Below are 13905 nucleotides of genomic sequence, written 5' to 3'. Positions count from 1 at the left end.
AAAGACCTGGAGCTATACAAACAGGCAGGAGCCAATTACTGAGGTCTTGACTGGCTTGTGAATGTAAAAATAGAACCTTCTTGCTCAACATGTACTTTCTGAATTCTTTATATACACTTAATCTACTTGATATCAAGATCACAAAGCCGTATATTTAAAGGAAGATTCTTTTTGTTGCCCAAAGTGACTTGGAAAGGAATAAAAAACAACTATTGTAGTTGCCAAATAGATACTGTTAGATGGAGTAATTATTTTGGGAAATGACTGAAAGATAAATCCTCTAGCAAGAGCCTACTAATCATGTAACTGAAAATAATACAAACATGTAGCCTATTCCCTTGAAGCAGGTCCACCTTCTCCCAACCCCCAGGAAAAAAAAACACCTGTTTTCAGAGCTTGACAAGGCCTTCTGAAAAAGCCAGTCATACCCTACCACACTACTGCCCTTTTAAAGAGGGCATTTTGGTGGTGATTACTTGGTAGATGAATCGGAAATAAAATCAAGTCTTCAATCTGAAAAAAACAGAAACATTAAGTATTGCCTCAGGCCTAGTGGTAACCCACTGGGCTGTACTTTTTAATCAGAAAGGGTAAGAGTGCACTTACATCTCGGGCTTTCACGTAGAAGGCCTCTTGAAAAGCAGCTTCTAATGAGCCAATAAAAAATACAGGATGGCAATCACCATATCTATAGAAAAAATTGAGTCTATTAATTACAATACCTTTCAAATTTACCTCAAAGTTTCACAAATCTAACCAATGACTTTTAAGTAAATGTTGGAACTAATGTCTCTTAGGCACAGACTAAACTAATACATTTCTTTAAAGGCTTGGAAATGAGCTTTATTAGTTTTTAGAATTCTTTTTGGCCAATACTGATATATTAAGACACTGGAATTTTAAGTACATCTGGCAAATGTATTTAATAAGCACTACAAAATCATGCCATTTGTTAAGTAGCAATTCTTGGTTACTCATTTTCAATTAAGATCTTCCTAGTTACATTAAACTTAACTTCCTACTTTAGTTCATTCATTCTGGAAATCCAACACAGAGGAAAAAATGGTTTCTAGCAGAGTTAACAAATTATATTATGTTCAGAAAACAACATTAAAGAGAAATATCACTTCTATGAAAATTTAAGGTTAAATATTTAAATTATCTTTATATTTAAACACTTGAGCAGATTCTCAAATGCATATAAAACATTTTTATAATGGACTCTTAAAAGAAAAATGCTAAACAATTCCAAACGAAAATTAAAAGAAAAAATTCACTTATATTCTAAAATTGGATTAAATTTCTCTTAATATTATTTTAAAGGATTGTTTGTTCACTTATTTGTATTAGGATATACTAAAAATTAGTATCCTACATCTAGTCCTTTTGGGAATATAGTCAAGGTATTAAATTAGTGATCCATTTTTTGAGCCTCTGTAAAGACATAGAGAGAAGTTGAATACACATCTAAATAGTATAAATGGTATACTAGTTATCTGACATTGAACACTATGTACTTTACTTTTAGGACTATATAAATTCATAAATGTATCTTTTGCATACTTTAAGGAGAAATTTAAAACAATCTATGATTAAAATTGCCCCAGAAAAATCACAGTAGCATCAAAGAACATCAACTTTATATAGTTAATATCCTAACCCTACCTTGAAGAAAACTCTGCTGTAAATTGTAATAAGGCATCTCCTTCATTTTCTGCGTTTTCTGGCACTAAAAAACAAACAAAAGAAAAAACAAAAACAAAAACAAAAAACAAAAACAAATAGACACAAAAAACAAACCACATAACATCTAATCCCACATATAAGAAATATATTTATAATCAATAAAAAGGAAATAAAATTAAGTTTTAGCTTCTGTGATATATCTGAGGGGACATTTTAACTTAACAGACATTAGAAGATTTCATCGAACCAGATGAACCTTAAAAAAATTCCAAGCTTGTAAATTTTGGAAAATCAACTGACACAATCCCACTAAGCATTAAAAATGTGTGCCAGTTATCAGAGTTTCAATTCTTGAAATAAACATCTTGTGATTAAATCATATAAAAAGAATACAAAAATATCTTAAAGATCTTTTTAATTGGGAAAATACTCATCTTTATGTAAATATCAGATCTATTTCTGTCCACAGGTGTTCCCTAATTTCACAGAGCAGATGAGCCATTTAAGGGCATATTTTAGTGGTAATTTTGCATATAGCATCATTTGTGATTGATTCTACAGTATGTATCTCTTAAGGTAGAAGCGAGAGGGATGGCACATTTAGTTTACTTTTCTTCCTTCAAAAGATGGGTACCAATGAATGGAAAAGTATTATTACTACTCTTAAAACTGATAAGAAGTGGGGAAGCAAGTACAGTCACAGAAAATACAGCTGTTAATCAACCTCTAGACTTACAGCAAAGAGAGAGCCATAACTAGTTACTCACGTGAAACAAAAATTATGTTCCCTTGCATTTTTCATGAATTTTACTAAAGCAATGGGAATCACTGGGCTTAATGAAATCAAAACTCAAGAGACTCTGATTATAATGAAGAATGCTCATTCACTATATTTTACCTCTCCAAACCTGGAGTTCAGTAAGAGATTTTTAAGTCCCCCCTCCGCCCACAAATTTGTCCATTAGAAAGGAAAACTACAATGCTGGACCCAAAGAGTTAATACTCACTCATTGGAGATTTTCTCAGGGCAGATGAGGACATGCCAAAAACTTCTCCATCATCCACTCCAAATTCTGTAGCATCTTCAAAGTCATCTCCATCACTGTCACTAACCATATGAACATCGGTGTTTTGCTATTTAAGGAAAGTCCTGATTAGTTTCATATTGATTTTAGAAAATCAAATTTCAAAATATAAGCTATGTAATCCCAATAGGAAGTTAGAGTTACAAAAGTTTTACCAAATAAGGAGCCTGATCTTTTTCATTTTTAAGACTTACTTACATTTCTAAACTTGCTGTTATATCCCTGGACCACAGATTGAAGACTGAGGGAAAATGAAGGATGTTTACAAACTCAGTGAAGACAGGGATTTTTGTCTGTTTTATCCTCAGGATACAATTAAGAGCTCAATAAAAATTTGCTCATTAAACTAGGAAATGGGTCAGAGACAAAATAAGTTATATGTCTTTTAAAAAGCTCACACTATCTATGTTTGTGAGATAGAAGCAACTTCATGACTGTACTGGTTCTCAAATTTCTCATTAGTGAAATACAGTATTAATCTCTGTCATCAATGTTATTGAAAAATAACATGGAAATACACAATATATGAAAGCTCTTTGTAAACTGAAGGCTATTAAATATGAGATGTGATAATGATGTTTCAATTCAATAAACATTTATTGAGAATTTACTACATGCTGGCACTAACAAACATGCCCTAAATTTTATTTTATTTTCAGCAATATCAGTTGAGATTCAAGGTATTAAAATAAAAAACATCAGCTTAAAATATGAACTATGCTGCCGGTCTCTAGGTTAGAATGGGATTCCTAAAATATTGAGATTTAAAACATTCAAACTAGACTGTAAATACTGACAAATATTCATGCCTTAGATGAAAAGGGGTCCAAGTACAAGCAAGGTATCTGGCTAAATGCCTGCTATTCAACATTAAACAACTTTTATCTACATCGTGTTCAAGAAATAAAGTCTACAAAGATTATTTAGTAAATAAAGTTTCTATCTTTTAAAATATGGCAATATGTACTTAACTTACGAAAATGGCGAAACTACCTGATCCTTCAGTTTTAGAGATGTACATTTGCCAGAAAAGCATTAATCAGACTTATAAAACTTAGCTAGAGCGGATGTTCTAAGTCAGCCAGTCATAGAATCATAGATTTTCAAAACTGGAGATCTTAGAGATCTCTTGTGAGTGGCTTTCAAACTTCTTTTCACAGGGTTACCTCCCTTCTCTGGTCACACACAAAAAAAATTATGTAAAATTACAGTACATACAATAGATAAAAGTAGAGCTAGTCTGGGTTGATGCGGTGAGAGGGCAATGGAGAGCCTATTTCTTCCTCATCTTCCTTAGTAGCTGGTGTACCTCCAAAGAATCTCAGCACTCTGGGAAACAATTTTTTAAACTATTAATCTAGTGAGTCTAATAGCTACAAAAGAGGAAGCCAGGATTTTACTCCATTTGATTCAGTATGCTTAGTGTTTCCTCCTTGGGCATAACCAGCATTAATACCCAGAATTGTAACATTTTCCCTCTCATCTTTAATATATTCTTCCCAATGTTTTGAATAGAGAAGATAATGAAGATATACTTGTTGGATAAATAAATGAATGGTTCTTGTCTTATGCAGTCCACCTACTATTCTGACTCTACCGCTATATCTCACACAAGACTTGATTCTACTCGCAATCCTAATCCTACTTTAGTGTTTTGCTCTGTACAGCCAAGATGTTCTCCTGATTTGAGCTATTTAACAGCTTAAAATTTTAAAACCCCTTCTCATTTAAAAACAGTGAGGCAGTCTCCTCTACAAACAACACATTTTCTAGGACCACAACTATGCTTGAATTGCCTCTGTGTTTCAGACAGGCAACAATCTGGAGCATGAAGTTCCCTTTAACTTTGAGGCTCAATCTTAAACGGGCTCAGGATCTAACAGGTACATTGCATGTTCCTTCAGGGCGCCTAGCCAGGTTCACAGGCAAGTGGAGAAAAACAAAGGTCCAGTATGCCTAAACTTCTCACATCCTCTACAAGGTAAGCTATCATCTCTGTCTTCACTTAGTCTTACTTAGTACTCACCTCCACCTTTCGGAGGCATCATGTTAAAAAGGAGAGCTGGAGGACACATGGGAGAGGAAAAAAGCAAATGGACTATATAACATTTCTTTTCTCATCTCTTTCACTTTACTCTCCACATCTATTCTCTTTCTCCTGCTCCAGTTTTCAATCAAATAAAAGTCCCTTTCCATTTTAGCAGTAAGACTTTACTTCATATTAGGATAGTGATTTTAATTTTCTCCATGTACGTACATAACCCATTATTAATTTTGACTTCACAAAGTATAGAACCCCCAAATCTCTTAAGATCCCAGAAAGGGAAATCTTCAAATGGAGGTATCTAAAAAGCCAATTTTGTTGAAAAAAGTATATTTCAAATATGAATTATTGAAGTATCTGCAAGAAATGAGCTACTTAATTATGTATAAGGACCTCCCAATCCCTTCACATTTTCTTATCAGCCATCTAACAGGTTAGGAAAAGCTTTTTCTAAAAAATGAGATAAATAATCTTTTTTCATTAATGTTTGTTGATGAGAATGGATAATTTCTCAGTTCAGCCATGCCTGTCCTATAATTTTTTGAATTCAGAGAAGCTATTTATTCAGAATTTAAAAACAACTAAAAAAAATTGGTATCATCTTGGTTATTTATTCCATTCATTTATCCCTTTATCATTCAATAAATGTTTAGCAATTGCTAGTAAGTGTCACAATGCCTGGACCTGTGTGAAAGTTATAGTCTATGCCCTCTAGGAGCTCCATATTACATATGACAGTTACAATACCAAGTGATAAGTGTTAAGACAGGTAAATTCAAAGGAGAGCACCTAACTCACTGTGAGTGGGAGCGATCAGGGCAAATTGCCTGGAGAAAATGATCACCAAACTGTTTGAACCATAATTTAGAACTCATAACTGGCATTAAGGCGAGCTTATAATTGAGGATGTTCTTTCAACAAAGTACTTTTTATTTTCCAAGCAACAGGTTAAAAGTTAGGGATACAGAAATAAAGCATGATCCCAGCCTTCAAGAAATTCCCATTCTAAAAGGGAAAAAGATTTACTTGCAACTGTGTCTTATTCAGTGTAATAAGAGATACAATAAAGTATAAGCAAATGCTATTGGAGAATAAAGGAGAGTGATTAGTTACTCTAGAACCAGTAAGGAAAATTATGGACAGCCTCACACAGATGTTAATATTTTAACCCATATCCTTGAAGGAAAATAACAATGTGGTGGAGTTGTGTGTATGGGAAGATTGGAAGGGGGGAAGTGGACTCTATGCAGAGAAAAATTTCAGCAAGGAATTGGATATTTAAAAATCATTAAAGAAGAGAGAAAATGAAACTGAATCATCAGCTCCACTGTGGGAGGAGAGTGTGGACTAGCAGTAAGGGCAAAAAAGTTTGATGGAACTAGATTGCCATAGTTCTTACCTTGGAATGCTAGGGTATTTGGACTTTGCTTTGATGGCAACAGGGAAATCACTAAAGGCTTTTAGGCAGAGGAGTGCTCAAGGAAACAATTCTGAGGGGTATGTGTGTGTGCGCCTTTGTGTTTCATATAGAGTTTTGGGGTATGGCAGATTAGACCTGAAAACATGAGAAAGGGAGACCTGTTTGAAAGTTCCAAGAGAGAGAAGCTGAAACTCCATATTTGAGCAGTAGCAGCGGGAATGGACTGAAGGGGGAAGACTTAAAATATACTTTAGTGGAACTAATAGGAATTGGTGGCCAATTATATTTGAGGATGAAGAAAATGGAAGAGGCAAAAGTGACACCACTTCTAGTTCATGTGACTGAGGGGGTAGAAAGGGAAGTCTGGTGAGGGAGGATATTGAGGTCAGTTCTCAGATAGAACGACTTTGAGACAACTCTAGGACATCCAGGTAAAAATATCTAGGCAGTTGAAAAAAAAAAGAAAGAAAATAAAAAACCAAAACCTCTCATGAGCTCAGGAGAGAGGTCTAGAAAAGATTTATATTTGGAAATAATCACCAGATAAATAGTAGCAGAGGTAATAGGAGTGGATAAGATCACTCAATTAAAAAAAATAGAAGATGAGTGAAAAGAGTTTACAAAATATGGTGAAGGAAAAGAAACCAGTAGAAGAGAGAGATGGCTATCAAAGATTTGAAGGTGAATCCAAAGAGAGAGAATCATAGAAACAAGGTCTGAGAAATTTCTAGAATGGTGACAGGTGACTCAATGAAGACAAGAACTGAAAATAGGTTCAATAGGATAAGGATTAAAGATAAGGCAGCTGTGATATTATAGAAAAAAACAAAAAAACAAAACCCGGAATTTATAGTCAAAAGACCTGAATATTCTGCCCTTTTCTGTCTGACCTTGGGCAAGCGCCTTCACGTCCCAACTGTACAAAGCAACTAATACTGGCCCACAAAGGTGACTGTGAATATGAAAGAAGATGACATAGAACAGTATCTTGATAAAACTATTAACTGATTTTAATAGTTAAATTCAATTCACATAGTAAGAAGAAGGCACGTTGTAGTGAGTTAAGTGAATAGAACATGAAGAAGTAGTCATCTAGTATAGATCATTCTGTTAAGAAGCTTGACTATATATGTGTATACACACACACACACACACACACACACACACACATTTAGGATGAGAGGATTTGTGCATGTTTTTTGGAGAAGAGAGTGAACCAATAGAGAAGGAGAGGATAACAATGCAAGGGAAAGAAGGAACACTTACAGGGCAGTGTTATGGGAGAGGACAGTGGGGGGTGGAATCAAGGCAGAAATGAACTCTAGCAGCTAAGAAACTTCTCAGCTAACAAGTTACGGTAACAAATTGGATGTTGATATAAAAATATCTTTTTCTGAATAGTCAAAAAGGAAAGATTCTTAAAAATCTCAATGTATCAGGTCAATTGTGACAGTTTCAAAGAATAACAGGTTCCTTACCCGTTGCCGTCGGGTAGATTCCCACTCATTGCGACCCTACAGGACAGGGTGAAACCGCCCCATAGGGTTTCCAAGGCTGTAATTTTTACGGAAGCAGACTGCCACATCTTTCTCCCACGGAGCGGCCAGTGGGGTCGAACCACCAACCTTTTGGTTAGCAACCAAATGTTTAACAACTGCACCACCAGGGCTCCTTTTAATAGGTTTCTTAGTGACTGAAATAAACAGTGTTTAGCTTGGGTTGACAGTCACTAGTATCAGCGAGGAGAAGGGTTTTGTGGGGAACATGGTAAATTCAGTTTTGTACATAGTAAATGAACCTGAGCTACGGCATTCAGGTGGAGATGTTCAGGAAGCAACTGGATTACTAGTTAGCTTGTCTGCCTGTAGTGTAATGCCACATACTGTCAGTTCCTGTTGCCCATCCTATACTTCTCTTGCTAAGTTTTACAAACTGAAATACAGATTTTTTGCAATTACTCCCACCCGATTTCATTTTGTTAGGTACAAGCTACTTTAAGGCAAGACTTTGCTTTGTTAACAACCGTATTTCCAGTGCCCGCACCAGTACCTGGAGTGTAGTAGGAATGCAATGAGAATTTAATGAATGAATACTGAATGAATATTCTGTCACTCAAGTCAAAACCTAGGCATCATCCTTATTTCCTCCTTCTCTTTCATCCCCCACACATCCTATCGGTCACTACTCCTACTGATTTTTCCACCAAAATATTTCCTGAATTCATGCCCTTCTTTCCTTTTACTGACAATGTTGAATAGTTTCGGATCTCATTAGCTCTAGTGTTAGAACCATAGACTCATAACTGATTTCTCCAGCTCCAGTCTTGCTGCCTTAAATCTAGCAGCTAGAGTGCATTCTATAAAATGTATATTTGGAAAAAAAAAAAAAAAATCAGTAGCCTTCTACGGCACCCCAGAGTTTAAATTCACCTTTGTCTCATCTCTTACCACTCTTTGTCTCCTACTTTTTTCTGCACAAACAGAAAACTATACTTATCTCTCTTCATATACCATATCAGATCATGCTGTTTCCTCTGAATGGAATACCATTTCCACGTTAGTCATTTGGCCAACTGTGACTAATTCTTTATATTTCAATTTGTCTGTCCACTCTTCTAGTCTTTCTTCCTTTTTTCCCATTCAATTACAAATATTTATTCAGTGATTGGTGTGTGCCAGGAACTATGCTAGGTGTTAGGTTACACAGGTGAACAAGGGAGACAAAGCTCTTACCTGCAATCATTCTTGAAAGTTACACTCCTCATATCTGTGCTCCCCTAGCATCTCCTGCTTGCCTCAGTTTCTCATTAATCATATAAGAAATTGTAGGTTTATAGTCATCTGTCAGCACATAGTGAGCATTCAATAAGCGATTTCTTAACTGAAGTTATAAACTAATGGTTTTAACATTCATTACTTTGAAATGTTGTTGTCGTCGTTATTTTTTGGGTATCCCTCTTTCTCCACTATCAGCTGAGGACTGGGCAATTCTCAAGGAGCCAGGGTCCATGGGGTACTTAACAACATTCTAACCAGGCAGCTGAGAAGAGAAGAGAGAGGTATCTAGCTAGGTACCCAGAGATGTAGGAAGATTATTAAGAACAGGAAGGGAAGGAAAGAGAAAATGCTGAATTACCATAAAGAAAATTTGTTTTCAGGGCCGGAAGGGGAATGTAAAAAACAAAACTCTCCAGCTAAGGGACACATTAAGTATAATCCATAAAATGCAAACTTAAATTTAACTACTCGTCTCAAATATCTCTGTTCTAACTCAAGGCTTAAAATAGTCAATAGCAATATGGTAACTATCTGGAAATGGAGAAGGGTTAGAACCAGAAGAAATAAGTAGAAGCACTGGTTGGAAGCTCTGAGCAGAGATTTCAGTTTAACATAGGAAAGATACCAAGAAACAGAGCTGCCAAACAATCGAAATGGTTGTCTCATGAGGTACAGAACCGTCCGTCACTGAAGATAAAACACACATATTTTGATAAGATTCTTGTAATAGTGAGTTCTTTCAGCATAAAGACTGCATCTTACGTTATCACATGCTAGCAAAATTCTGTTGTAGAAAATCCCAAAGCAATTGCAGTCATATATTGACAGGGAACTGCTAGAAGTTCAAGCTGGATTCAGAAACAGACAGGGATATCACTGCTATAGCCAAACGGACCTTGGCCAAAAGCAGAGAATACCAGAAAAAATGTTTACCTGTGTTTTACTGACTATGTGAAGGCATTTAACTGTGTGGCTCATAACAAATTATGGATAATTTTGCAAAGAATGAGAATTTCAGAATACTTAATTGTACCCATGCGGAACCTGTACATGGATCACGAGGCAGTTATTCAAATAGAACATGGGGATATTGTGTGGTTCAAAATAGGAAAAAGCCTGTAGCAGGGTAGTATTCGTTCACCTTACTTATTCAATTTCTATGTGGAACAAATAATCTAAGAAGAAGAACCATCAGCATCAGGACTGGAGAAAGACTCATTAACAACCTGTGATATGCAGATGACACAATCTGATAAAGGTCAAAGACTACAGCCTTCAGTACAGATTACACCTAAATGTGAAAAAAACAAAACAAAACTCACAACTGGACTGACAAACAACATAATAATAAATGGAGAAGAAATTGAAGTTGTCAGCGATCTCATTCTACTTGGATCAACAATCAACATCTATGGAGGCATCAGTCAAGAAATCAAATGAGACACTGCACTGGGCAAATCTACCGCAAAAGACCTACCTTTTTAAAGTTTTAAAAAGCACAGATGTCACTTTGATGACTAAGATGTGTCTGATCCAATCCATGGTCTTTTCAATTGCCTCACATGCATGCAAAAGTTAGATAATGAAAAAGGAAGACAGAAGAATTGATACATTTGAACTGTGGCATTGGTCAAGAATATTGAATATACCATGGATTGCCAGAAAAAAATGAACAAATCAGTCTTAGGAGAAATACAACCAGAGTGTTCCTTAGAAGTGAGGATGGCAAGATATTGACTCTCTTACTCCGGAGATGTTATCAGGAAAGACAAATTGCTAGAAAAGGACATCACGTTTGATAAAGCAGAGGGCCAGTGAAAATGAGGGAAACCCTCTATGTGGTGTAGCGATATAATAGCCACAGCAAGGGACTCAAACATACCAATTATCATGATGATGGCACAGGACCAGGTGACGTTTTGTTGTTATGCATAAGGTTGCCATGAATCAGAGCCGACTTAATGGCAACTAATAACAACGTATGTTTGGCTCATAGAAGATATTAAATAAATGCTTCTATGTATGAGGAATGAATGGATGGAAGAGTGGGTGGATGAAAGGGTAGGTTGGGCAAAATGATCTAAAAATCCCTTCCAGCTTTATAATTCTACATAAAAACCAAGTCACAGCTTCTTTCCTACTTCTCACCAGCCCCCTGGAGGAGGTGGTATTTACAGTTAGCCAGGGAAGAAAAAAATGAATGGATTCATCCCAGATAATCAGATTTTAAGATACTCCCAAAGTTGTAGCTGTTTTAGTTTGGCAAAGAATCCTAACCCCACTGTATTGGCTTCTCTAATTAACCTAAAAAGTGTGCCAGTGTCACAAAACACTGCTCTTGACCATATGGCACTGACTTCTTTCTGTTGAAGGTACTGCCCAAATAATACATACAATGGTGAGGGTGAGAGAAGAAAATAAAATGATGTGTAATAGGTACCTATCACCTCTTGGGGTATAGAATAATTAAGAATTTGGGGTGGAGCTAGTTGGCCACCTTTCGATGTTAGTGAATTTATTCATTAAGGAGTTGAAGCATGACCTACTTTAGCTGTTAAAAATATATTCAAGCACCAGAAGGAAATTTTTCAATAAATTATTCCTAACAATTTCTGCCAAGCAGTGAAACTCAACATCATTTTTCTTTCATGAGGATTAGGGAGATAAAACGCAGGAAAAATGGTGTGGGATCTTTAAAGGAAATTAACATTTTTAGAGGCCCAAGAAAACAGTACAGTAGTATTTTGGATGTAGCAGGGGAAAAAGCTTCCTTCTCTGTGGATTTCTAAAAAAAATGTTAAAAATCTAGAGTGGCAAATTATCATTTTCACCAGATTATCATAGGGTAGGACTTCAATTATGTATTCCTGTGTCTTTTTCACATACGTAAATGATATAATACGTATTCAGAGGATGGCTGGAGAGATCTAGTGGCAGCTTTCATAACAAGTGTCCAAAATACATAGTCAGTTTAAATAAAAGAGTGCAACCAGATTTTGAATAGAATGTAAATGAAAAAAGTTTTACTGGACTATCCCAAATTTTCAAATACTTGGACCATACTCTATTCTGAAAAACACTAGTGTTTAAAAGACTTTCTCTACTATTTATTTATCACCTCTGTTGCATAAACTTTTAAAACCATGGTGAAGACTTCTAGCACACAGTAGTAGCTCAATTAATACTTTTTAAATGAATAAATTGTGATACCCACATTCTCCTTCCCTTTCCATTATAACTAAGGTCAGAATTGGGCACAGAAGTGCTATTTGTAGCCAGGGAACAGAATTAAGATACTCCCTTTTAACACCATTCGGCCCACATAGACATATCACACATACATACATGTGCAATCTTATTTGCCCCTCTCTGCTGCTATAGCACCCTGGGCATGCTGTTGTAACTTCATTTACTATGTTACGCTATCAGTATTAGTTTATTCCTCTCTTACTTGATTCTGAGCACCTTGATATAGGTACAATATTATTCATCTTTGTTATCTAATATAAAGCACAATGCCTGGTTCACAGTTAGAGAACCTTCACGATCAATCCTAATAACTGCACTCAACTACACAGACAACAACAAAGAAAATCTCTCTGTTAACTTGACAGTTCTAAGCAAAAATTTCAACCAATCCACCTGAACTCTGTCTGCTGCAACATGAAACTAAAAGAACAAGAAGGAGTACATTAGCAACATCCTTGCATGGAAAGTTTCTGCCTTCAAGAATTTACTGAGACTTTATTTACGCTACATTTACTTTTATCTATTCATTGCTGTGGCAGATAAAAAAAGAACAGGAAGTGGGCAGGTGGGTGGAGGACAGGCCTTCTGTTCAATGAAAAGCTGGCAAATAGTCTTACCTCCTCGGACTGCTCCCGGGTTTGTGCAGGTGAAGACCTTCTTCCCACTGTAAGTCGATGGCAGGGATAAGAGAGGCCTGATTCAGCAAGACACATCTGTAAAAAGAGTAAACCATCATTTGTAAACAAAATGAGGCCATGTTTCACAAAAGGATCTTGCTTTTCAGATATTTTCTTTTATTTCTGAAGCTAGATTAGAAAGTTTACTCTAGTAGCCTGGGCTTTGAAACTTTACCAGGAAGGCTTTGAAAGTTTGAAATTCTTCCTGTAGGGGATGTTATGATAGCCAAGGCTAATATTCATTAGACAAAAGACTGGGCTCTAGGAAGCTGTAAAGAGCCTAAAATAAAACAAATTATATACATTTTTTTTTTTTCAGTGTATGTCTGTTACTTTTCTGATTAGTAGAATAATACCTGATATAAACTCCCAGGGCATATTCTATCTAAATGCTATGTAGGGTACCTAGGAGAGTGCTTGCTGAAGTCATTTTGAAAAATTTCAGCACACAGTAACATTGTCATTTAGTACTTTAATTGATATTAATCCACAATTTCAGATCATTACTGAAGTTCATGAATATGTAATATATGTAATGTACCTAATAAAGTACCTGACACAGAGACATTTAGCTTATTGTTCTTATTACCACTACGATCTAAAATACTACCCAAAAAATCTGCCTAACTTTTGCCAAAACAATGAAGGCAATAAACATTTATTTCTATTGAAGTTTATAGTAGGTCAGATACTAATGATTTTGAGTTTTAAATTAAATTTAGGCAAATACAGTAAAGACTCAGTATTGTGAACATCAACTGATTTCTTCTCAAGAGAAGGAATCTAATTTCTGAAAGTTACACTTAAAAATTTTACATGCTTCAGAATTAGTACACCTTATAAAAGCAAAGAGGACTTGAAGCACTTTACTGATGAAGATCGAAGACTACAGCCTTCAGTATGGATTACACCTCAACATAAAGAAAACAAAAATCCTCACAACTGGACCAATAAGCAACATCATGAT

General features: G+C 35.6%; 1 protein-coding gene across 4 annotated transcripts in view; it reads right to left on the bottom strand.

The window, feature by feature from the left end:
• The window catches only part of FAF1 (Fas associated factor 1), a 573118-nt gene that overhangs the window by 178127 nt on the left and 381086 nt on the right, over positions 1-13905 (bottom strand). For all 4 annotated transcript variants that reach the window (XM_023727090.1, XM_023727089.1, XM_023727088.1 and 1 more), the window contains exons 9-12: positions 12879-12974; positions 2694-2820; positions 1666-1729; positions 607-688 (exon numbers count right to left, since the gene is read on the bottom strand). In XM_023727090.1, coding sequence (XP_023582858.1) covers positions 607-688; positions 1666-1729; positions 2694-2820; positions 12879-12974 — 369 coding nt within the window. The remainder of the gene's footprint in view (positions 1-606; positions 689-1665; positions 1730-2693; positions 2821-12878; positions 12975-13905) is intronic.

The sequence above is a fragment of the Trichechus manatus genome, unplaced genomic scaffold, assembly GCF_000243295.1.
Source record: "Trichechus manatus latirostris isolate Lorelei unplaced genomic scaffold, TriManLat1.0 scaffold00015, whole genome shotgun sequence".
Classification (NCBI taxonomy): domain Eukaryota; kingdom Metazoa; phylum Chordata; class Mammalia; order Sirenia; family Trichechidae; genus Trichechus; species Trichechus manatus.
The sequence above is the reverse complement of the archived record's forward strand: the minus strand, read 5'-3'. Positions and strand labels throughout refer to the sequence as shown.